Source organism: Martes martes (assembly GCF_963455335.1).
Source record: "Martes martes genome assembly, chromosome: X".
NCBI lineage: Eukaryota > Metazoa > Chordata > Mammalia > Carnivora > Mustelidae > Martes > Martes martes.
The window spans coordinates 44,092,925-44,116,434 of NC_137897.1; the positions used below are offsets into that span (position 1 = coordinate 44,092,925).

The window sequence follows — 23,510 nt, forward strand, 5'->3', positions numbered from 1 at the left end:
GAACAATTGTATACATTCATAAATTTGACAACTTAGATAATATGGGCCAATTCCTTGAAAACACAACTATCATAGCTCACCCAGTATGAAACAGATAATTTGAATAGCCTGCTGAAGTTTAAGGAAATTGAATGTTAATAAAAACTTCCTAAAAAACAAATCTCCAGATCCATGTGACTGCACTAGAGAATTCTACCAAAGTTTTGAGAAAATTAAACATTAATTCTGAAAGCAAAGAATGAAAATTAAGAAATCAAGGAAAATCTAAATAAATGGAAAGACATACTGGGTTCATGGAAGACTCAACATGGTAAAAATGTCAACTTCCCCAAATTGAGACAACTGGGGGCACTTTTTCAAAACAAAAACTCAGATCCCAAAACAAAATCCCCAGACCTACAAATTCATAATTCAAGGGGTGAAGCCTAAGCATATATTATTTGGGTGGAGGGAAGCCCCACCCTACCCAAGTCATTCTGATTTATAGACTGCAATGCCAGCCTCCAGTCACTATCCCTAGAGTCATGGGGCAGAAAGACCTATTCTCTCTCTGTCCACCAAGTTGACATCAGTCCAGTGCAAGGGAGTCCATCAACCACTTCCTAGACCTTCCCATTTGCAGCTTCATGAAGTGACCATGCTGCCCACTGGCCATCATGTGAATTTTCCTGTGGTCTAGTCCGAGTTACCAGTTGAAATGAGAGGGATATCCCACATAATCAGATCAATACATCATGGAAAGGGGCTGACTCTGGTGCCACAACCTCCCTTCCACTTCCCGCCCTTCTGAAACCCTCCCAGAGGGGCCCAGGGAAGACCTGTAGGAATGAAAAGTGTCTGTCCTTGCTTCACGGAACACTTATAGCACTTGTCCACCTGGTCCCCAAAGAACATCTCGTTCTGGTTAGAGGAGCTGCTCCAGCACTCAAAGAGAGTCAGGTTGGCATTTGTTGGGCGGATCAGGTAGAAGATCTTCTCACCCTGAAACAAAAAGAGGTTGAAGTGCCAAAAATATCAGATTTTCCAGAAAAATATTCCAGAGGATCTCCAAAAGGATATTCTCTCTCTCATGCTCCAAGACCATGTAATATGACAGAATTCTTTTCCAACCCCATTCAAGCATCATTTTCGCGTGGATATGAAAAACTTTAAAAGGTCCTTTTGCACTTTGTAATTTTTAAGCTTCTGTAAGATTGACAAAACGACTTGGAAAGGGCATCTCAAACAAAATTGTTCGGCTTAGGACAAATGTACACCAAAAGCTCCTATTTTAGATGCAACCAGGCCAAATGAGAAATGGCCTCTATAGAGGCCTAAGCCTAAGAGAAGCCTAGCCCTAAGAGAATTTAAGGCCACATTACTGATGAAAAGAAAATTGAATTTGCCTTTAAATGCCATTTACAAAGAGTGTTCCTTCTCACACCTGTAATCAAAGGTAATAAATGTTTAAAAGTTCAGTAATTGCCCAAGGACTACTAGAAGATTATATGTTAGGCGATTATCTGTTGGAAAAACATTTTATTTCCTAATGATGTTCTGCCTGGACAATCACCAGACAGATTATTTGGCAGAAAAGAAACAAAAGCCCACTAGTACAAAAATATCCCCAACTGACACTTGATTAGTTTAACTGGTATTTCATGATAATAAATTTCAATGTAGAAAAGCAACAACACTAGAAATTATCTACTGTAAAATTGGAAAAATTTGAATCAGATCAGTAGATTAGATAATAGTATTATATATATCAACATTAATTTCCTGATTTTGGTAACTATACTGTGGTTATATAAAAGAGACTGCTCTTATTTTCAAGAAATACACACTGATTACAAGATAAGAGATACCATGTCTGTAACTATTCTCAAATGTTTCAGAAAAAAATATATAGAGGGAACTATTTTATTATTTATTATGTTTACTTAGAAGAAGAATATAATGAAATGGTAACATTAGGAAATCTAAGTGAAGGGCACACAGAAATTCTTCCTACCATTCTGCAATTTTTCTATAAAAACTATTTTATACATAAAATATATATATATTTCTATAAAAATTATTTTAAAATAAAAGAGTTAGGGGCCACTGGGTGGCACAGTCAGTTAAGCATCCAACTCTTGGTTTTGGCTCAGGTAATGACCTTCATGGTCATGAGACCAAGCCCCACATCGGGCTCCATGCTCAGCGCAGAAATCTGCTTGAGATTCTCTCTCCCTCTTCCTCTGCCCCTCCTACTTGTGCTCGCTCTCTCTCTCAAACAAATAAAAGAAAAAAGTTAAACCTAACATTTGAATAACAGTGATCTACATTCTCCAATTTCATGCTAAGCCAGAATAGCCACATCCAAATTTTTGGCTCTTTCCTTGGCATTTCTGATAAGAAAATTAAATAGCATGATGGTGGATAAGAATCAAAATTACTTAAAAAATTTGTTTTCCAGACCTCAAAAGTCCTTCATAGTCACTAACAATCCATATGCTAATTACAAAAACTTTACAACCACTAAATAGGAAACTACCCATAGGAACATTGACATTAAAAAAGACTTGTTATAGGGGTGCCTGGGTGGCTCAGTGGGTTAAGCCTCTGCCTTCGACTCAGGTCATGATCTCAGGGTCCTGGGATCGAGCCAGGCTCAGCGGGGAGCCTGCTTCCTCCTCTCTCTTTCTCTCTGCCTGTGTCTCTGCCTACTTGTGATCTCTCTCTGTCAAATAAATAAATAAAATCTTTAAAAAAAAAGACTTGTTATATATGCTCTATCTGATGGTAATGGCATTTATGTGACTACATATGACTGTCAAAACTCATCAAACTATACACCTGGAATAGACTAATTTTATGATGTATAAATTATACCTCAATAAAGATGGTAAGGGGGGGAGTTTCTCATGTTACCAAGAATTTCTACAGTAAATATGGACATTTCCATACACAGTCACAGGAGTATGGATTGGTTCAATTAAGATTAACAGTCAGAGAAAACCTTAGGTTATTAAAAAAATGTTAAGCATCAAAACTGTAGACACAGTTTATATGGCATATCCACTAAGTGCCCAACCCCAAGAGAGCAGTTATATGGAGATGTCACCAAACAATCTGGGAGATGGGTAGACCTCAGCAGCCTATTTTGTGCTACCACCTGAAACAAAGAGGGAGGTTCAAGGCCAGGCTGCCTCTAGAAGTCACATTCATTCCTACCTTGAGCACATGGTACCAGACCGAGGTGCCACCAAAGTCAATGTGAAAGTCTGTATAGCTATCCCGCACACTCATGAGGCAATACTTCTGCACATTGGGCCTCTCAAATATACACTCCTCTGGCCACAAGTTCTCCACCCATGAGAGCTTCCGAACAATCTTGGGAGTCTCCACAAGGTTAGAAAGCCTAGCAAGGAAGGGGTGGAAAGCAGATGTCAGCTGATCGGGAATTAAAGGTTAAAGCCTGAATAAAATGTTCCCCATCCCAGTGAGAGTCAAATAAGACAAAAAAGTTCTTTCCGCAGAATCCCTAAGGGCACCTAGCTCACTTATTCCTTTAAGTCTGGTCAGCATCCTCATTCCACTCAGCTCCAGAAGTCCTAAGTCCTAGCTCCACAGCATCCCCCAGTTAAAGGAGATCATTTCCTCCACTAAATGCTCATAACTCTCCCGACCTAGACCCACTCACTTGGTACTTGGTCAATAACAGTTATTGTACTGTCCCCATCCCATAGGGTCTTTATGAGGAACCATTAGAGAAACTTCTCAAAGAGTCAGTTTCAGGTAAAGAAGTACCTCTCCCAAATACCTGGTTGTTTTTGTCTTATGTAAAAACCACAAACCTTATAATACTGCACTTCCTTCCTTGTCCTGACCTTCAGGAAATTTACTGAACACTCTACAGTCCTTCTCTACCAACTATCCAGACACTCATACACACATTTTGTGTGCAGATTACCCTCCAGATGCATCCTATTTCCCCACCTTTATTTTCCTTTTGTTCCAATTTTGTCCATTTTTTCCCTCTGTATCTCTGTAAGCTACTTCAAATAGTCCTTCAAGATGAACTGAGGTATAAACAACCATAGTTTTTTTTTAAATCCTCAGGTTGTTAAATTTGTGTGTTAAAACCAACAGCAAGGGTTTTAATATTGTACTACAGTTATGTAAGATGTTGCCATTGATAGAAACTGGCTGAAGAATACACAGGACCTCCCTGTGTATTTTTTTGCAACTTCCTGTAAATCTGTAATTATGTCAAAATTCAAAGTTAAAAAAGTAATCAGACAGTAAGCTTTCTAAGTACAAATGGATATGTTATATAATACTTTGGGAACTCCCACAGTTCTGAGCACAGAGAAGACTACATATATCTACTGATTGCATGAGTCCACATAGAATCATTTAAAGGTTATCAGCTTTTTTTTCCTTTTAAATCTAAGAAACCTTGTCCTTAGAGAAACGACTTGGAGCTAATTCAGTAAATCTATTTCCAGGGACAGAGGACCTATCCTGAGAGTTAAACAGTGACCATGCCACAATCTAAATACCAAAAACAAGGTCTAAGAAAGCTGCCCTAGCTCTTGAAGGAGACAAAAATTATTTAAAATAACTACTGCATACTCTATCTAACGCTAGAAACCGTAGAAGAGAAACACAATTTGGTTGTTATAATGTGATCATCTACCCTAGAAAGTATAAACCAGCTCATCATCCCAAAGGAAGAAACTACCAAGACGAAGGGAAAGGAACACTTATACTCAGTATATCACAAGTTCCAAGGACTTTGTTTGCTTTTTACTTACCCCTGCCCTTCCTACCTGGTATCAGAGAATTCCAAACTAATGACATTGAGGACTTTCTCCCTCTTTCCACTGTAATAATATTTCACAAAATCACCGAGCTTCATCTTGCAGTCGGCCTGGCGGGTCACATCAATCACATCAATCTCTTTGTCAGAACCTGGAATAAAGAGATGGGTTCTGTACCAAGTGGCCTTGGACCAGGGAAGCCTCCCTCCCCTCCTCACCTTTCCCTATAATGGACTGACACTCAAAACTTCTCACCTCAGACACACTGCATTTGTGTGTGCATGTTTTGGAGGTAGGGGTAGGAATCCCTCACTCTCTCCTTAGATCTATGTGCTGGGTCCAGGTCGGCTACAGCAACAGAACAGCCTGACATACAGCATCACTCACAGTACAATCCACGTGCCTGGGCCCTATTTCCTCACTTCTCTTGCTATCCCCAAAAAGTCATGCCCAGGAGACAACTGGCACATGAGGGCAAAAGTCAAAGGCTTTCTCATCTCAACAGAAAAGAGACCACCATGATCCCTGGAATTCTCCAGGTAAAAAAAAAATGGGGCTCAGCCTGGGGGGTTGTGGCCTACAAGGAGGGAAAGGAAAAGAAAAGCAGGATTTTGGTTCTAGCTTTGCCAAAGAATGACTCTGGGTAAGTTCCTTTGCCTCAGATTCCCAAGATGGCTAGAAAAGAAATGCAAAAGTAGACTGGAGGGAAGGGTCATGGGACTTGATGAGAATAAACAATGTCACAGTTAAGAGGATCCATGGTGCTTACCAACATAGTGTTCCACATCCCTCACAGTGAATGATGGAGAGGGCAGTGTCATCCCCAATCCATCCTTCTTCAAGACTAGGATGGGCACACTGAAGCTATTTTCTTCCAGGAATTCCACGGTCAGCTGACTTCCAGTGGGCTTCAGAATCACTTCATCTGAGCTGTGGGCCACATGAGAGAAAGCCTGAGCCCCTGAGGCTCTGCCACTGAAGGCCTCACTTGATGCTACTATTCACCCAAGGGGTGGGGCCTTCCTTAATGGACCTTAATGTGGGCTAGAAGCTAATGTCATACACCTCATTTGCCAGGGAAGAAATGACCTATCCTAGGCAAGAAGTCTGGTCATTGGCAGAGGTGAGGAGCTAAACTTAGGATATATTGTCAATAGGGTACTCTTCTCTGAATGCCAAAAAAAGAAATCAGCCAACAGCCTGCCCAGAAAGTAAAGATGTATCTGCAAATTTAGCTAATTTACTCTAACCCAGAGCAGCATCACCCATTTTAAAACACTGGCAAATAAAGAGAAAAGACTGATTTTTGGATGACATATCCAATAAAGGGTTAGTATCCAAAACATATAAAGAACTTACACAACTCAACACAAAGAAACACAAGTGATCCAATTAAAAAACGGTCAGAAGACATGAACAGACACTTCTTCAAAGAAGACACAGAGATGGCCAACAGACACATGAAAAGATGTTCAACATCATTCATCACCAGGGAAATGCAAATCCAAACTACAGTGAGCAATCACCTTACACCTATCAGAAAGGCTAAAATCAAAAAACAAGAAACAAGTGTTGGCGATAATGTGGACAAACAGGAACTCTCATGCACTGTTGGTACGAATGCAAACTGGGACAGCCACTGTGGAAAACAGTATGGAGATGCCTCAAAAAATAAAATAGAACTGTCATAAGACAGTAATCACACTACTGGGTATTTACCCAAAGAATACAAAAACACTAATTCCAAAGGATATATGCAGCCCTATGTTTATTGCAGTAATATTTACAATAGCAAATAATGGAAACAGCCCAAGTGTTCAATAGTTAATAATAGATGAATGAATAAAGATGTGGTGTACATATGCACATACACACAAACACACACACACACAATGTGTATTTTTCAGCCATAAAAAGGAATGAAATCTCACCATTTGCAATGACGTGGATGGAGCTACAAAGTATACTGGTAAGCAAAATAAATCAGTCAGAGAAAGACAAATACCATATGATTTCACTCATATGTAGAATTTAAGAAACAAAACAAAGAAAAAATAATGAGACAAATCAAGAAACAGACTTTTAACTATAAAGAACAAACTGATGGTTACCAGAGGGGAAGTGGGTGGGGGGATAGGTGAAATAGGTGATAAGAATTAAGACTACACTTATCATGATGAGCACTGAGTAATGTATAGAATTGCTGAATCATGGGCGCCTGGGTGGCTCAGTTGGTTAAGCAACTGCCTTCGGCTCAAGTCACAGTCCCGGAGTCAGGGATTGAGTCCTGCATCAGGCTCCCAGCTCCATGGGGAGTCTGCTTCTCCCTCTGACCTTCTCGCCTCTTATGCTCTCTCTCACTGTCTCTCTCTCAAATAAATAAATAAAATCTTTTAAAAAAAAAGAATTGTTGAATCACTCTATATTGTATACCTGAAACTAATATAACACTGTATGTTAACTATATTAGAATTAAAATAAAATTTAAAAAGAAGAAAAAGACAAGACTGATTAAAAAAAAACAATTTTTACAAGCACCTTCTCAACACATATACTTAGTTAACTAGAAAACTAGAAATCATGCTGGAGATAGACTATTTGGCCAAGTTGTATTGGAACAAACATCTGGAAAAATATTAAGCTCAATGTGTATCTCACTCTTTACATAATTCTAAATGGATCTAAGATTAAACTGAAAAACATGAAGTCACAGAGTCGTAGAAAAACATGGGAGAGACAAGGCCCAGTAGTAATTAAAAATAGCAATAAATAAATTTAACTACATAAAAATTAAAATTTCCTACAAGGAAACTTAGGGGTGCATATATCTTTAGTGTTTTTCTCTTCTTTGCGTAAATACCCAGTAGCAAAATTACTGGGTTATAGGACATTTCTGGATTATAGGACAGAATTACTGGATTATAGGACATTTCTATCTTTAATTTTTGAGGAATCTCCATACTGTTTCCATGGTGGCTGTACCACAGTGGCTGTACCAGTGCATAAGGGTTCCTTTTTCTGCACATCCTCTCCTACACTTGCTATTTCTTACCTTTTTTATTCTAGCCATTCCGACAGGTCTAGGGTCTAATAATCTCATTGTTTACTGTAGTATTATTTACAATAGCTAATACAGAGAAGCAACCTAAATGTCCATTCATAGATGAATGGATAAAGACGTGGGTGTACATATACACATACAATGGAATATTACTCAACCATAAAAAAGAATGAGATCTTGTCATCTGCAACATGGATGGTTCTAGAGGACATAATCTAAGTGAAACAAGCCAGAGAAAGACAAATACCATAGGATTTCACTCATGTGGATCATGATGATCATTGAGTAATGCATAGAATTGATCATTTATACTGTATAGTTGAAAAACTAATAAAACACTCTATGTTAATTATACTTCAACAATAAATACATGCTTAAATAAAATTTTGTGCAAGAAAAGCTATTATAAATCAGTAAAAATGGGCAGTAACCCAATAGAAAAATTGTCAAATGACATAAGCAGGCAGTAACCAGAAAAAGAAATAAAGAAATAAAGATGACTTATAAAAGCACAAAAATATATGTACCTTCTGTGCACCCGAATGTTTATAGCAGCAATGTTCACAATAGCCAGACTATGGAAAAAACCTAGATGTCCATCAACAGATGAATGGATAAAGAAGATGTGGGGTGTGTGTGTGTGTGTGTGAGTGTGTGTGTGTATGCATATATATGTATATATATATATATGCAAACATACACATTATACATATATATGCATATACACACATTTTATATATATATAATGGAATACTATGCAGCCATCAAAACAAATGAAATCTTGCCATTTGCAATGACATGGATGGAACTAAAGGCTAGTATGCTGAGCAAAATAAGTCAATCCGACAAAGACAATTATCATATGATCTCTCTGATATAAGGAATTTGAGAGGCAGGGCAGGGGGTTGTGGGGGGTAGGGAAGGGAAAAATGAAACAAGATGGGATCGGGAGGGAGATAAACCGTAAGAGACTCTAAATCTCATGAAACAAACTGAGGGTTGCTGGGGGGTGGGGAAGTAGAGATAGGGTGGCTGGGTTATAGACATTGGGGAGGGTATGTGCTAGGGGAGTGCTGTGAAATGTGTAAGCCTAATGATTCACAGACTTGTACTCCTGAAGCAAATAATACATTATAGATTAATAAAAAATATATACGATATCATCACTTTGGAAACAATTTAGCAACATTTATAAACATTTATTTAAGATTTTATTTATTTATTTGACAGAGAGATCACAAGTAGGCAGAGAGGCAGGCAGAGAGAGGGGGAGGCAGGCTCCCTGCTGAGCAGAGAGCCCAATGCGGGGCTTGATCCCAGGACCCTGATATCATGACCTGAGCGGAAGGCAGAGGCTTAACCCACTGAGCCACCCAGGTGCCCCCATTTATAAACATTTTTAAGGCACATATTCTTTGGTCTAGCAATTTCATTTTTAGGTAGTATATCCACACATACTCATCCACATATACAAAAACTTAAGTACAAAGACATTCACTGCATTCACTGCAACACTTTTTTCTAACAGCAAAATACTAGAATCAATTTAAATGTTCAATATGGGATTGGTTAAATAAATTATATAACCATACAACAGAATACTAAATGTTCATGAAAAAGAATGAAAAACATCTGCATATGCTATTATGGATTAATCTCCAAGATATGTAATTTTGGTTTTTAAAAAAGCAAGATGCAGAATACAGAGTATATTAATGCTTTTTCAGAAAAGCAGGACACACACACATACACACACACATTTATATAAACAAAACTATTTCTTAATAAATGCACAAGACACTGGTTGACTGGAGAAGAGATCTAAGGGAGGAGAAAGGAGAATCACTGCCTCTGAACAAACAAATCAAAGAATATTAAGTTGAAGGAACACATAATTCTAAATAACATTTCAATTACAGGAAAGCTGAAAATGGTTGTGCAAATTAAAAACCAAGCAAAAGACAGTTCTTTATTCATTACTTTTTCTAACTCATTACTTTTGTTCAAGTAATTTATTTTTAATAAGCCCATTTTAATATTTTTTAAAGGGAAAAAAAAGCCACCTGGCTGGCTCAGTCAGTAGAACATGACACTCTTGATCTCTGGGTCATGAGTTCGATCTTCATGTTGGGCACAGAGTTTAATTTTGAAATAAAAATTTTTTAAAATTAAAAAAAACAGATTAAAAGGGGAAAAATATTTTTTTGATTTAAAAGAAATGCATGACCACTCAAACATTTTTTTTTATTTTTAAAAAGTTTCCTTTTCTCTACAATGAGAGAATTAAACTTTCTGATTTTTAGACTCCTAGTTGAAGCATTCCTTGGGTGCATGTAAATATCCTCTCCTGACAGGTAAAAACTGATTCCCAATCTACCAAAGGTTTTTACAAGCAGACGTTAACATACTCTGCATGTTAAATGAAACTCTAACAATGTTTTTCAGAAAATGACTAAAACAGGGGTGCCTGGGTGGCTCAGTTGGTTAAGCTCTGCCTTTGGCTCAGGTCATGATCCCAGTGTCCTGCGATGGAGCCCCATGTCAGGCTGCCTGCTCAGCAGGGAGTCAGCTTCTCCCTCTCCCTCTGCTGGTCCCCCTGCTTATGCTCTCTCCTATCTCTCTCAAATAAATAAATAAAATCTTTTAAAAGACAGAAGATCCGTCCCCAAAGGGAACACACAGAACCCTATAGACATTCCCAAATGAGGGAGGCACCTAACAGGACAGCCAGTGGGAAAGTTGGGAAGAGATGGATCCTAGCCTCCCAGAGCCCTGGCATTCACCAACCCTCACCTGTCAAAGGTCCTACTCCGGAGCTCTCGAATGAACGTAGGGCTTCCAGTCTTCACTGGCTTCCCCTTGTGTGTATCATGCCCTTTGGAAGATACACGGCGTTTTTTCACTAAGCCAGAAAAAGACATGAGACTGTGAGTCAGAATGGCCATGCGCTACGGTTCCAGGAGCAAAGGATTCAGCAGGTCCTGCTTCTCTTCCAATCTAACAACTTCTTGGAACACTTAGAGTCAAGGAGGCCCTCACAAACTCAGGGAAAGCTCCTGGTGAAGCTGGTGCTTTCTCTGAGGAAGTCCCTAGGGAGATAAAGCTCTGCACTTCTGCCCTCTCAGTGGGGCAGCTACTAGCCTGAGGGGCCTACACAGGCTTTTGCTATTTCCCAAGTATTCAGGCAAAGGCAATCTCCCTTCCAAGCTTCTTTTGCTTTGTCTCACCTGGGGACCATCTTCTCTTGGAAACCCCAAGATCTACTTACTAATGGAGGGCCCATGTAAGACTTCACAGTTGGGGCAGTGGTAGAGGTCAATGTCAGCAGCCTTTTCCTCTTCAACACCAACACAACTAGAAAAGAGAAAAATCAGTCAAGGTTTATAAGGAAATTTTATTTGTCATAAGGTATAGAACTGTGCTGTCCAGTACACATGCTATTTACATTTAAATTAATTCAAAACAGGGAGGAACAACCTGATCATACTAGCTACATTTCAAAAGCTCAGTAGCCACATGTGGCTAAAAGTTACCATATTGGGCAGATTATCAAACATATTCATCAATAACAAAAAGTTATACTGAACCACACTGGTCTAAAACAATTATGACAGAGCTAAAAATATAGACAGCAAAGCTTCATTAAGACTCAAAATGGCCAAGGGGTACCTAGGTGGCTCAGTCAATTAAGCATCCGACTCCTGATTTCAGCTCAGGTCATGATCTCTGGGGCCTGAGATGAGCCCTGCATCGGGCTCTGTGCTCAGCAGGGAGTCTGCTTTAGGTTCTCTCCCTCTCCGTTTGCCCCTCCCCCCTCTCACACACTCACTCTCTCTCTAAAACAAATAAATATTTTTAAAAAAAAGACTCAGAATGGTCAAAGCTAGAAGAGATTCTAGAACATGTTGTCCAATACAAATATAACGTGACCCAATAGCTGCATTAAAAAGGTAAAAAGAAACAGGTGAAATTAATTTTAGTAATATTTATTTTAACCAATACATCTAAAATAGTCTTACTTCAACATGTAGTCAAAAATTTAAACTTTATTAAGCTATTTTACTTGACTAAATGAAAAGGACTGAAAAGAGTATTTTATAATCAACAGTGCTTCTGAGCAAAGGATCACAGGTAATCGTTTTTTTCCTCCTTATTTGTATTTTCTAATTCTCTACAATGAATATGTATTACTAATTTCATACTGTAACATCTAAAAAAGATTCATTTCATTTTGAAAATTTGAGTTTGCATGTATGTGAGGTGGAAATCTTACAAAATTAAACCCTTCTTCACCAAAGAAGTCATCAGCAGCCCTCCTAATAACTTCTGGCTAAGAACAAACTCTTGAATTACTTGGTCAGCATAAAAATAGGGCAGAACTCTGTAACTGTTTTGTCCAAGATCATGTTCACAAACTGACTTCCTGGGATCAGGACCCCACCACCATTCCAACTGCTAATCCTATGCCCATAAACCTGCTGCATATCAATATAAATTGGGGATATCACCATCATCTAGGTAGAGTTTTTTGGTTTTTTTAAGGGCCCAGGGAATGTATATATAGTACTTAGCATAGTGAGCACAGAGAAGCACACGTCACTCTTCACCTGCCTAAACTTTCTTTAAATATATTCCCCAGACCTTGTAGCATTAACTCCCTTCCTCGGACTTGTTTTCAGTCTCACACCCATTAGCCTGGGACACTGCTCAAGAAGGAACTGCTCCAGTCATTCCTCCTTCCTGAACTTTCATCCCATCAAACATCCACTGGTAATTGACATTCCTAACTTTTCTCTTGTACCACCAGCAACCCCATTCCTTGGTAAGCAGACCTCTCTGATTCACAACCCCTTCAACAAACCCCTTCTTCACCTTCCCGGCTTAACTGATGGCAGCGTCTCCTAGAAGAAAGCCATTTTCCCTACACGAATGCCAGTCAGTTTGGTCCACAGGCTACAGACCACAGTTTTGGTCAATAGCTGTTTCCCACAGCTCTGTGGTAAGTACAAAAAGTCAGAGTAAGCATTCAAAAAACTTGTATGGCATTATGGCTGAGTAATTTTATGTCTACTGTTGACTCTAACAATAAAAAAAAAAATTGGGGCTTGTATTTTGTATAGTTTTGTTCAACTATTTTTCTAGTAATTCATTTTTGATTTTGCCAAATGACAGGTCCATTATGGATTGGAAAGTTAAACCGACCAACCAACCTGGTTCTTAGCCACAGAAAGTCTAAGAAGCACTGCGCTAGAGCCCTGTCAGGCAGAAGCTGTGCCTTCTACCAGACCCTTATAACTCGGGGCTACACTGGGGGTAGACATTCCCCTCACTTTCCAGTGAGACTTTGAGATCATCTCTCCTCTACTCCTGTGTAAGATCTTACTCCTTTGAGCTTCATATCATCTAGCCATGCCTCTTCCCACTCCTCTTCCCTGCCAGCTACTCAACTCCCCAACATAACCCTTTCACTCATTAAAGAACCGGCTCGCAGATTTCTCTCCATCCCACGTCCTGCCAACATCCCACAAGACATCAGTATTGATGCAGAGGCCCAACATCCTGGCTCCTTAGCTCTTTGACCTTCTCATCTTCAGAGGCTACTCTGCCAACTCCCCTTTCAGCTATCCATTCTCATGGTCATCACTTGTATTTGTCAAAACTTGCAACTGCTCCACATCTGGAATATGAAATTCATATATCACACAATGTGACCACAAATGTAATCATCCAGCTCTCATTCATTATACCTGTTCTTTGCCCTCAAAATCCCTTGATCCTACTTTTCACCTATTCTTAACTTCTCCCTTCTTCCCCAGTCTACCTCAGATTCTAGCATTCCTCACTTCAGCCATTCTCGTACAGATATCCTCCCTTGCTCCGCTGCCTTTCCATCACCCCCACATGCAAATCCCAACCCTGACTCAATCCAACCATGTAACACTGCACCATTGGACATGGCTGGACAAAAATCACCCATTGGATAGGTGCCACAAAAAATTCACACTATCCAAAATATCTGAGTCACAGAATAGCCAACACAATATCGAATGAAAACAACAAAGTTGGAAGACTGACACTACCTAACTTCCAAGACTTACTGTAAAACTACTGTAATCAGGGACACCTAGGTGACTCAGCCAGTTAAGCAGCTGCCTTCAGCTCAGGTCATGATCCCAGGGTCCTGGGATCTGGGATCAAGCCCCACATTGGGTTCCCTACTCAGTGGGGAGTCTGCTTCTCCCTCTCCCTCTGCCCCTCCCTCTGCTCATGCACACACTCTTTCTCTCTCCCTCAAATAAATAAAATCTTTAAAAAACAAAAAAGGGTGGCTGGGTTATGGACATTGGGGAGGGTACGTGCTTTGGTGAGTGCTGTGAAATGTGTAAGCCTGATGATTCACAGACCTGTACCCCTAGGGCAAGTAACACATTATATGTTAATAAAAATAATTTAAAAAAAAAACAAAAAAGATTTGAATAAAAAGTAAAGCTACAGTAATCAAGACAGTGTGGTACTGATGAAGATAGAAAAACAGATCAATAGAACAGAATAGAGATCCCAGAAGTAGATCCACATAAATATAGTCAACTAAACTTTGACAAAAGAGCAAATGGGACAAAAAGATGGTCTTTCAAACAAATGGTACTAGAACAACTGGACATCCACACACAAATGAATGAATCTAGACACAGACTTTGTACACACAAAAATAAACTGAAAATGGATCACAAATCTAAATGTAAAATGCAAAACTATAGCACTCCTAGAGGATAACATTGGCTAAATATCTAGATGAGCTTGGGTATGGCAATACTGACATTTTAGATGTAACACCGAAGGCATGATCCATAAAAGAAGGAATTGATAAAATAGACTTCATTAAAATTAAAAACCTGACCTTTGAAAGATACTGTCAAGAGAAGGAAAAGACAAGCCAAACACTGGGAGTAAATAGTTGCATGAGACTTATCTGATAAAGGATGTTATTCAAAATATACAAAGAACTCTTAAAAATTAATAAAACAGGGGCACCTGGGTGGCTCAGTGGGTTAAAGCCGCTGCCTTCGGCTCAGGTCATGATCCCAGCGTCCTGGGATCGAGCCCCGCATCAGGCTCTTTGCTCAGCAGGGAGCCTGCTTCCTCCCTTCTCTCTCTGCCTGCCTCTCTGCCTACTTGTGATCTGTCTGTCAAATAAATAAATAAAATCTTAAAAAAAAAAGAAAATCACTTTAAAAAAAATTAATAAAACAAACCCGATTAAAAAATGCACAAAAAGATCTCTATAGAAACCTCACCAAAGAAGATATGCAGATGGGAAATAAGCATATGAAAAGGTGCTCCATATCATATGTCATTAGAAAAATGCAAATTAAAACAACAGTGAGATATCATTATTCATTTATCAGAATAGCCCAAATTCAAAACACTGACAACACCAAATGCTGATGAGGAGGCAGAGTAAAAGGAACTCTCATTCACTGCTGGTGGGAATGCAAAAGTGGTACAGCCATTTTGGAAGACAATTTGGCAGTTTCTTACAAAACTGAACATACTCTTAACATACAATCCATCAATCACACTCCTTGGCATTTACTCAGAGGAACTGAAAACTATGTCCACAAAAAAACCTACACATGGATGTTTATAGCAGCTTTATTCATAATTGCCAAAATTTGGAAGCAACTAAGATGTAGGTGAATGGATAAATAAACTGTGGTATATCCAAACAATGAAATGTTTATTCAGCACTAAAAATAAATGAGTTATAAAGCCATGAAAAGGCATGGAGGAAACTCAAATGCATATTACTAAGTGAAAGAAGCCAATCTGAAGAGGCTACACATTTTATGATTCCAACTAATGGATATTCTGGAAAAGGCAAAACCACGGGGACAGTAAAAATGTCAGTGATTGCCAGAGGTTAGGAGGGGAGAGAAAGATGAATAGGCAGAGCACAGAGAACTTTTTTTAGGGCATTGAAACTATTCTGTATGATACGAAAATGCTATAATGGTAGGTGCATGTCATTATACATTTGTCCAAACTCAGAATGTATGCTGCCAAGAGTAGACACTGATGCAAACGATGAGTTTGGGTGATAATCATGTGTCACTGTAGGTCTGTTGATGGTAAATGCACCACTCTGGTGAGGAATGTTGACAGTGGAGAGGCTATGAATGTGGGGGCAATAGGAATATGGAAAATCCCTGTACCTTCCTCTCAATTTGACTGTGAACTTTAAAGTCCTCTAAAATATAGTCTGTTGGGTCATGCTTCCTCACAATACTCCTGTACTTGCCTGCTTCGGTCTCTCTCCCGTTATCCACAGTGGCTATTTCAAATCCTTGATTTCACTACCTCCCTCTTCTCTCTCAGAAAATGACACTGCCTGCTTCTTAGATAAAATGAAGTAATAGGAGGAGACCCACCTCAACTTCCCACACTGAAACCACCTCCTTCTGCACCCATCCTTCCCTCCTGTTACAAAGAAAAGACTATCCTTCCTCCTTTCTAAAGTCAGCTTTTCCACCTGGTTTACATCTTTTTGATCTTCTCAATCAATCAACCCTTTCTTCAGTATCTTCAACCTCTCCTGCCTTCCTTTCTTCCTTCTCCTTCACAACAGCATTTAAACAAGCCCACCTGGATCTTTACAGATGAAAAAGAGAAGGCGCTCCCTCCTGTCTGCCCCTCTGCCACTTCACAGCCAAATATCTTCTTTGTTTAAACCTGTGCAGGTTCATAATGACTTATTTGGATAGTTGTCACTTACACATGGTACAAAACTCAAAAGGTACAAAACTGTATACAGTGAAAAGTCCACCGACTTCTTGCCACCTGGTATTGTCCAGAGACGTTTAACCAGAGCCAAAAACCTGTAAGAGGAATGTTCCAGAGTTGCTGTGTATACTTTTTCACCCACTGCTATGGTCTGATTTTAGTCCCCACCTTCTTTAAAACAGAGCTCATCAATATTCTGACCTTCTTAGTGATACAAGCAATAAGCACTTCTCTCCTTTACCTCACTTGATCTCTTAGTGGGATTATCACACAGTGCTGACCCTGTGCTCTCTCCACTTGACAAGCTCTCTACCTTTGACTTCCAGAACAACCCATCTGTCTGATGTCCAGTTCTTCAGTTAATAGCTGATGAGCATCTACCATGCCCTGGTCCAAGTGCAGGGGAGACAAAGACAGAACAAAGCATACAAAAATCCCTGCCTTCATGGAGCTCACATTCTAGTGAGCAAACAAGAAACAAAATAAATCAATGTAATCAGTAAAATATATTGTATCATATTGAGAAGTGCCAAGTAGAAGAATCCAGCAGGAAGATGAATATATATATGCATGTGTATATAACTACACACAGACACAAACACAGGCACACACGCGCGCGCACACGCGCACACACACACACACACACACACACACATATACATTGGGGGGGATGGCAACAGTGCTGAAATTTACGTAAGAAAGCCAGTAGATACTAAAATTTTATGTAGCAACTCACTGACAAAATGACTTTTTAAAAAGATTTTATTTACTTATTTGACAGAGAGAGAGAGAGAGAGAGCGAGCGAGAGCACAAGCATGGGGAGCGGCAGGTAGAGGAAGAAAGAGAAGCAGGCTCCCCACCAACCAAGAAGTTCAATGTGGGGCTAGATCCCAGGACCCCAGGATCATGACCTGAGTTGAAAGCAGATGCTTACCCCACTGAGCCACCCAGGCATCCCAGAAAATGACCTCTGATTAAAGACCTGAGGGGAGTAAAGGAGCAAGCCATATGGATATGAGGGAAGAACATCACAATTAGAGAGAATAGCAAGGACAAAAGCCCTGTGGCAGGAGTGTGCCTAGATTATTGAAGCAATGGAGAGGAGAACAGTGTTCTGGAATAAATAGAGTGGGGGGTGGGGGACCGTGATAGGTCAGAAAAGTAATGCGTTCATGCAGTAGGGTCTTGTAGGACATCATAAAGGACACTGGCTTTTCCTGAGTGAAAAACCAGGTGAAATCCATGGAACAACTATGAGCAGGGATGTGATGTGATCTTAGTTATGTCTTTGGCTGCTGCTTCTGTTTCCCACTGCACTCTTTTTCTTCTGCCCACTCCTTAAACGTTGATGTTTCCGCAGCCTTCTTGCCTAGGCATTCTTCTCCCCTCACTTCCCCTTGTTGATCTTACTGCCAGGACTCCATGTGCCCTCTACACCCATAAAACAGGAAGCCAGATCCTTCTGTTGAGTTTCAGACCCTTCCCTCAAAATGCCTCCTGGTACTTCTACAGGATAGCCTCCTTACCTATTTCAAATTTCACATGTCAAAATTCAAACTCTCCCTCTGCACGCACTCTAAACCTGCTCCCTCTCTTGGCAGTTGCCACCATAACCTCAGACTGCCTGAGTGTATATCCCGGCTGTCCCTGTCACTTATTAGCTGTGGGATCTTGGGCATGTTACCTCTCTGTGCCTCAGTTTCCTCATCCCTAAAGTGGGGATAAAAACTGTACATACCTCATAAGGTTATCAAAAATAAATGAGTTAATCCATACAAGATGTTTACAACAGTACCTAGTGCACAGTTAAGTGTTCTGTATGTGTTGCTACTACCATTCAAGTTATCATCACGTCCTAACCTTCTATCTTGTGATTAGCCCTACTGTCACCCTTCCTGCCCTTGCTCTAATCCAGGCCCCTATTATCTCTAACTGGGATTACTGTTCTGTCTTCCTAACTGGGCTCCTGGCCTCTACTCTGTCCTCACCCAACTGGCTCTCCCCACTATAGCCAAAGTGATTGTTTAAAAAACCCTTGCTCAGGGGCACCTGGGTGGCTCAGTGGTTTAAAGCCTCTGCCTTCGGCTCAGGTCATGACCCCAGGATCCTGGGATAGAGCCCCACTTCGGGCTATCTGCTCAGTGGGGAGCCTGCTTCCTCCTCTCTCTCTGCCTGCCTTTCTGCCTACTTGTGATCTGTCTGTCAAATAAGTAAATAAATAATCTTTAAAAAATTAAAAAAAAAAACCTTGCTCAGCAATGTCCACAATAGCCAAACTACGGAAAGAACCTAGATGTCCATCAACAGATGAGTAAAGATGTCGTATATATACACAATGGAATACTATGCAGCCATCAAAAGAAATGAAATCTTGCTGTTTGCAAGGTCGTGGATGGAACCAGAGGGTATTATGCAAAGCGAAATAAGTCAATCAGAGTAAGATAATTATCATATGATCTCTCTGATATGAGGAATTTGAGAGGCAGGGCAGGGGGTGGTTGGGGTAAGGAGGGAAAAAAATGAAACAAGATGGGACCAGGGAGGGAGACAAACCATAAGAGACTCTTAATCTCACAAAACAAACTGAGGGTTGCTGCGGGGAGAGGGAGGGATAGGATGGCTGGGTGATGGATATTGGGGAGGATATGTGCTATGGTGAGTGCTATGAATTGTGTAAGACTGATCATTCACAGACCTGTACTCCTGAAGCAAATAATACATTATATGTTAATAAAAATAAAATAAAGTAAAATAAAATAAAAACCCTTGCTCAAAACCCCTCACAGGCTTCCCAATTTTTTAAGGTAAAGTTTAAACTTACCACGGTCTAAAAGGCCTTGCCTCTCTACACTGACCTCTGGCCTCTGACACATAGTGTCAGCTACATAATTTGTGAGGCCTGGTGCAAACGAAAACCAGAAAAAAAAAAAAAAAGAAAAAAGCTTCCTTTCTTCTGGGTCTCTCTTTCTCAACTTGTCATAGGGCTTTTTGTTATTTATTGTCATGCTCCCTTAGCATGAGAATACTCAAAGGGAAGTACAGGCCACATCCTGTGACTCAGTGCACAGGACGTATGAACCTAACCCTGACTCTCTTGCACTTGCATTCAGACCTGGTGCCCCAGGCAGCCAATCGAGAACCTGTTTAGGGAGTGGAGAGGCAGTAGGAGGGAAGATCACATGTGAGTGAAAGCTCGAAGTCCCTAGGACACGCTGCATTGTCTAACTGGATTTCACATACAAAACACAAATTCAAAGGTAAAATTATTAAGAATTTCAAGACAATAACCACAAAACATTAAACCTCAAGCATGGGGTCCCCTAATGAATATGAGGCTCTGTGTGACTGGTCACATGCCCATGAAGTCAGTCCTACTCTAAAAAGTCAGCTGCCATGCTTTTTCTGGTCTGGGTCTCATCACACATGGCTCTCTGTGCTGAGAACATTCCTGCTCTTCCCCTTCCCTGCCATCATGGCATGCCACATACACAATCCCTACTTCAGCACTCACCACGTGGACTTGCAACTGCTCATTTACTTGCTATCTGCCCCCACTACATTTGGCAGACAGCACTGATCTTGTCCACCAGAAATCTTTACCTTACTCATCTCCCAGTCCTGTTTTATTTATTCTTCAACTCAATTCAACAAACATTCATTGGGCTAGATAATTCCTCACATCAGGAAGAAAGATGGATGAAAATCAGACTTCTGGCTGCACTGTCTCAATAATTATCACCTGGACCAAGTGTCCTAAATGCTAATTTGCTTCCTTAGTGAAGAGGCCAATTATCACAGCACCAGGTCTCAAGACTAAGATGACTTATCCCCACTGTGCACCAGAAAGCCTGGTACATGGTAGACAGTCAATCAGTATTTGTTAAAGGAGTGAATGCACAAATTCAATAAATATTGATTGAGAACAGCCACCTCCCTCATGGAGTGGACATTCTAGAGGGGAAGATGGACAAGTGGTGCCAAAAGTTTCATAAGTGGTAAAAAGTAAAAGAGCAGGCTAAGGGGATGTGGGGAAAACAAGTGAATTTGAAGCCTGCATAGAGGAAACTGAGGAGAAAACTGAGCTATGAATTTTATATATATATATATATATATATATATATAATCACATTTAATCTCCACAATCAATCAGGGCATTCTGTAAAGTATTCAGAGGCACTATAGCACAGAGGTTAAAAATACAGAGTTGGGAGCCAACTGCCTGGGTTCAAACCACCTCTGCCACTTACTGGATGTGTGAACTTAGATGGAGAGAAGAAGGCAACCTGACTAGGGGCAGCAGGACCTGAAGTAGCGGGTGTCAACAGAGACCAAGAGACCTAGATTTCTACTCCCACCTGTCAGTAACTAAGTAGCACCCCCTTCACCTGCCACTAAAGTGCAGTGTCTAAAGAGGCCTGCAAAAACAGAAGATATAATAACACCCAGAATCTCATAATACCCAAAATATCCAGGATATCATGAAAATAAGCACTCATTATATTAAGAACAAGGAAAATCATAACTTGAATAAGCAAAGGAAATCAATAATCTCAACACTGAGAGGACACAGATGTTGGAATTATCTGGCAAGGATGTTAAAGGAGTAATCATAAAAATGTTTCAATGAACAATTACAAACATGCCAGAAACAAATGAACAGATGGAAAATGTCAGCAAAAAAAAAAAAAAATAGAGAATTTCTGCAAAGTAGAAGATAAAGAAAAGAACCAATGGCACTTTTAGAACTGAACGCTGTTAATAACTTTAATGAAAATTCACTGGATGGGCTCAACTGCGAAATGGAGACAACAGAGGGGGGAAAAAACAGTAAACCTGAAGATAAACAGGGATTACCCAATTTGAACAACAGAAAGAAAACAGATTGAACCATGAACAACTCTACACCAACAAACTGGACAACCTATAAAAAATGGATAAATTCTTAAAAACATAGAATCTACCAAGACTGAATCAGGAAAAAGTAGAAAATGTGAACAGACCAATTACTAGTATAAAGACCGACTCAGCAACAACAACAACAAAAAACTTCCAGTTAAGAAAAGCCCAGGACCAGATGGCTTCACCAGGGAAGTTTACCCAAATATTTAAAGACAAATTAATTACAATTCTTCTCAAACTCTTTAAAAATAATCAAAGAGGAAGGAAGACTCTCAAACTCATTTTAGTAGGCCAGCATTATCCTGATACCAAAGCCAAATAAAGACACAAAGACACTACAAGAGAAGTACACGCTAATATCACTAATATCCCTGATCAGTACAGATGAAAAAATTCTCAATAAAATACTAGCAAACTGAATTCAGCAGTAGATTAAAATAAGCATTTACCATGATCAAGTGTGATTTATCTTTGGGATGCAAGGATGTTTCAATATAAGCAAATCAACAAAGGTGATACATCACATTAACAGAATGAAAGAAAAAAAATCCTGTAATCATCTGAAAAAGCACAGAAAAAGTATCTGGCAAAATTCAACATCTGTCCATGATAAACTCCCAAAAGACAGGGTATAGAAGAAAGGTGCTTCAACATAAAAAGGCCATATATAACAGGCCCACAGTTGACATCACACTCGAAGGTGAAAGGTTGAAAGCCTTTCCTGTAAGATCAGGAATACGACAAGGGTGCTCATTCTCACCACTCCCATACAACACAGTATTAGAAATCCCCGACAGAGCAATCGGGCAAGAAAAAGAAATAAAAGGCATCAAAATTAGAAAGGAAGAAATAAAATTGTCTCTATTTACAGATGACATGATATTATGTATAGAAAATTATAAGATTCTCCACCAAGAAACTTAGATCTAATTAATGAATTCAGTAAAGTTACAGGATACCAAATTAATATACAAAAATCAATAACATTTTTCTACCCTAACAACAAATCATCTAAAAAGAAATAAAGAAAATCAGCCCATTTACAAAAGTATAAAAAATGTAAAATACTTACAAGAAGGTGAAAGATCTCTGTACTGAGAACCATAAGTCATCAGTGAAAGAAACTAAAGATACAAATAAATGGAAAGATAACCTGTGTTCATGGATTAGAAGAATATCATTAAAATCTTAAATTGGTATAGCCACTATGCAAAAAATTATGGAGGTTCCTCAAAAAATTAAAAGTAAAACTACCACATGATATAGTGATTCCACTTCTAGGTAAATATCCAAGGAAACAAAATTGCTATGTTGAAGAAATATCTGCACCTCCATGTTCACTGCAGCATGATTTACAATAACCAACTCATGGAAACAACCTAAGTGTCCACCAAAAGATGAATGGACAAAGAAAATGTGACACGCACACACATAAAATGGAATAGTATTTTATTAAGCCATTAAAAAAAAAAGAAATCCTACCATTGGCAACAACATGGATGGGCCTTGAGGGCATTGCACTAAATAAGTTAGTCAGGAAAAGATAAATAACATAGGATCTCGCTATACACTTATACATGGAATCTAAACAAAAAATAAAACAAGAAAATGCAAACTCATAGAAAAAGAGCTAAGACCTGTAGTTACTAGAGGTGGGGGGGAATGAGGATGGGAGAATTGGAGAAAGACTGTCAAAAGGCACAAACTTCCAGTTATAAGATAAATAAGTACTGGGGATGTAATGTAAGATATGAGGATTACAGTTAACACTGTTATACGGTATATCTGAAAGTTGCTAAGAAAGTAAATCCTAAAAGTTGTTATCACAAGGGAAAAAAAGAGTTTTGTTTTCTTTTCTTTTTGGGGGGTATCTATATGAAGTGATAGATAGTAACTAAACTTATTGTGGTAAGCATGTCATAATATATAAGTGAAGTATTTATACTCTACACCTTAAACTGATACAGTACTGTATGTC

General features: G+C 39.4%; 1 protein-coding gene across 1 annotated transcript in view; it reads right to left on the minus strand.

The window, feature by feature from the left end:
- Nucleotides 1–23,510, minus strand: part of PHF8 (PHD finger protein 8) — a 93,606-nt gene that overhangs the window by 61,574 nt on the left and 8,522 nt on the right. Inside the window, exons 3-8 of the mRNA XM_080795417.1 lie at nt 11,120–11,205; nt 10,645–10,753; nt 5,560–5,720; nt 4,800–4,941; nt 3,199–3,385; nt 819–981 (exon numbers count right to left, since the gene is read on the minus strand). Of these exons, the coding sequence (XP_080651543.1) occupies nt 819–981; nt 3,199–3,385; nt 4,800–4,941; nt 5,560–5,720; nt 10,645–10,753; nt 11,120–11,205 (848 nt within the window). The remainder of the gene's footprint in view (nt 1–818; nt 982–3,198; nt 3,386–4,799; nt 4,942–5,559; nt 5,721–10,644; nt 10,754–11,119; nt 11,206–23,510) is intronic.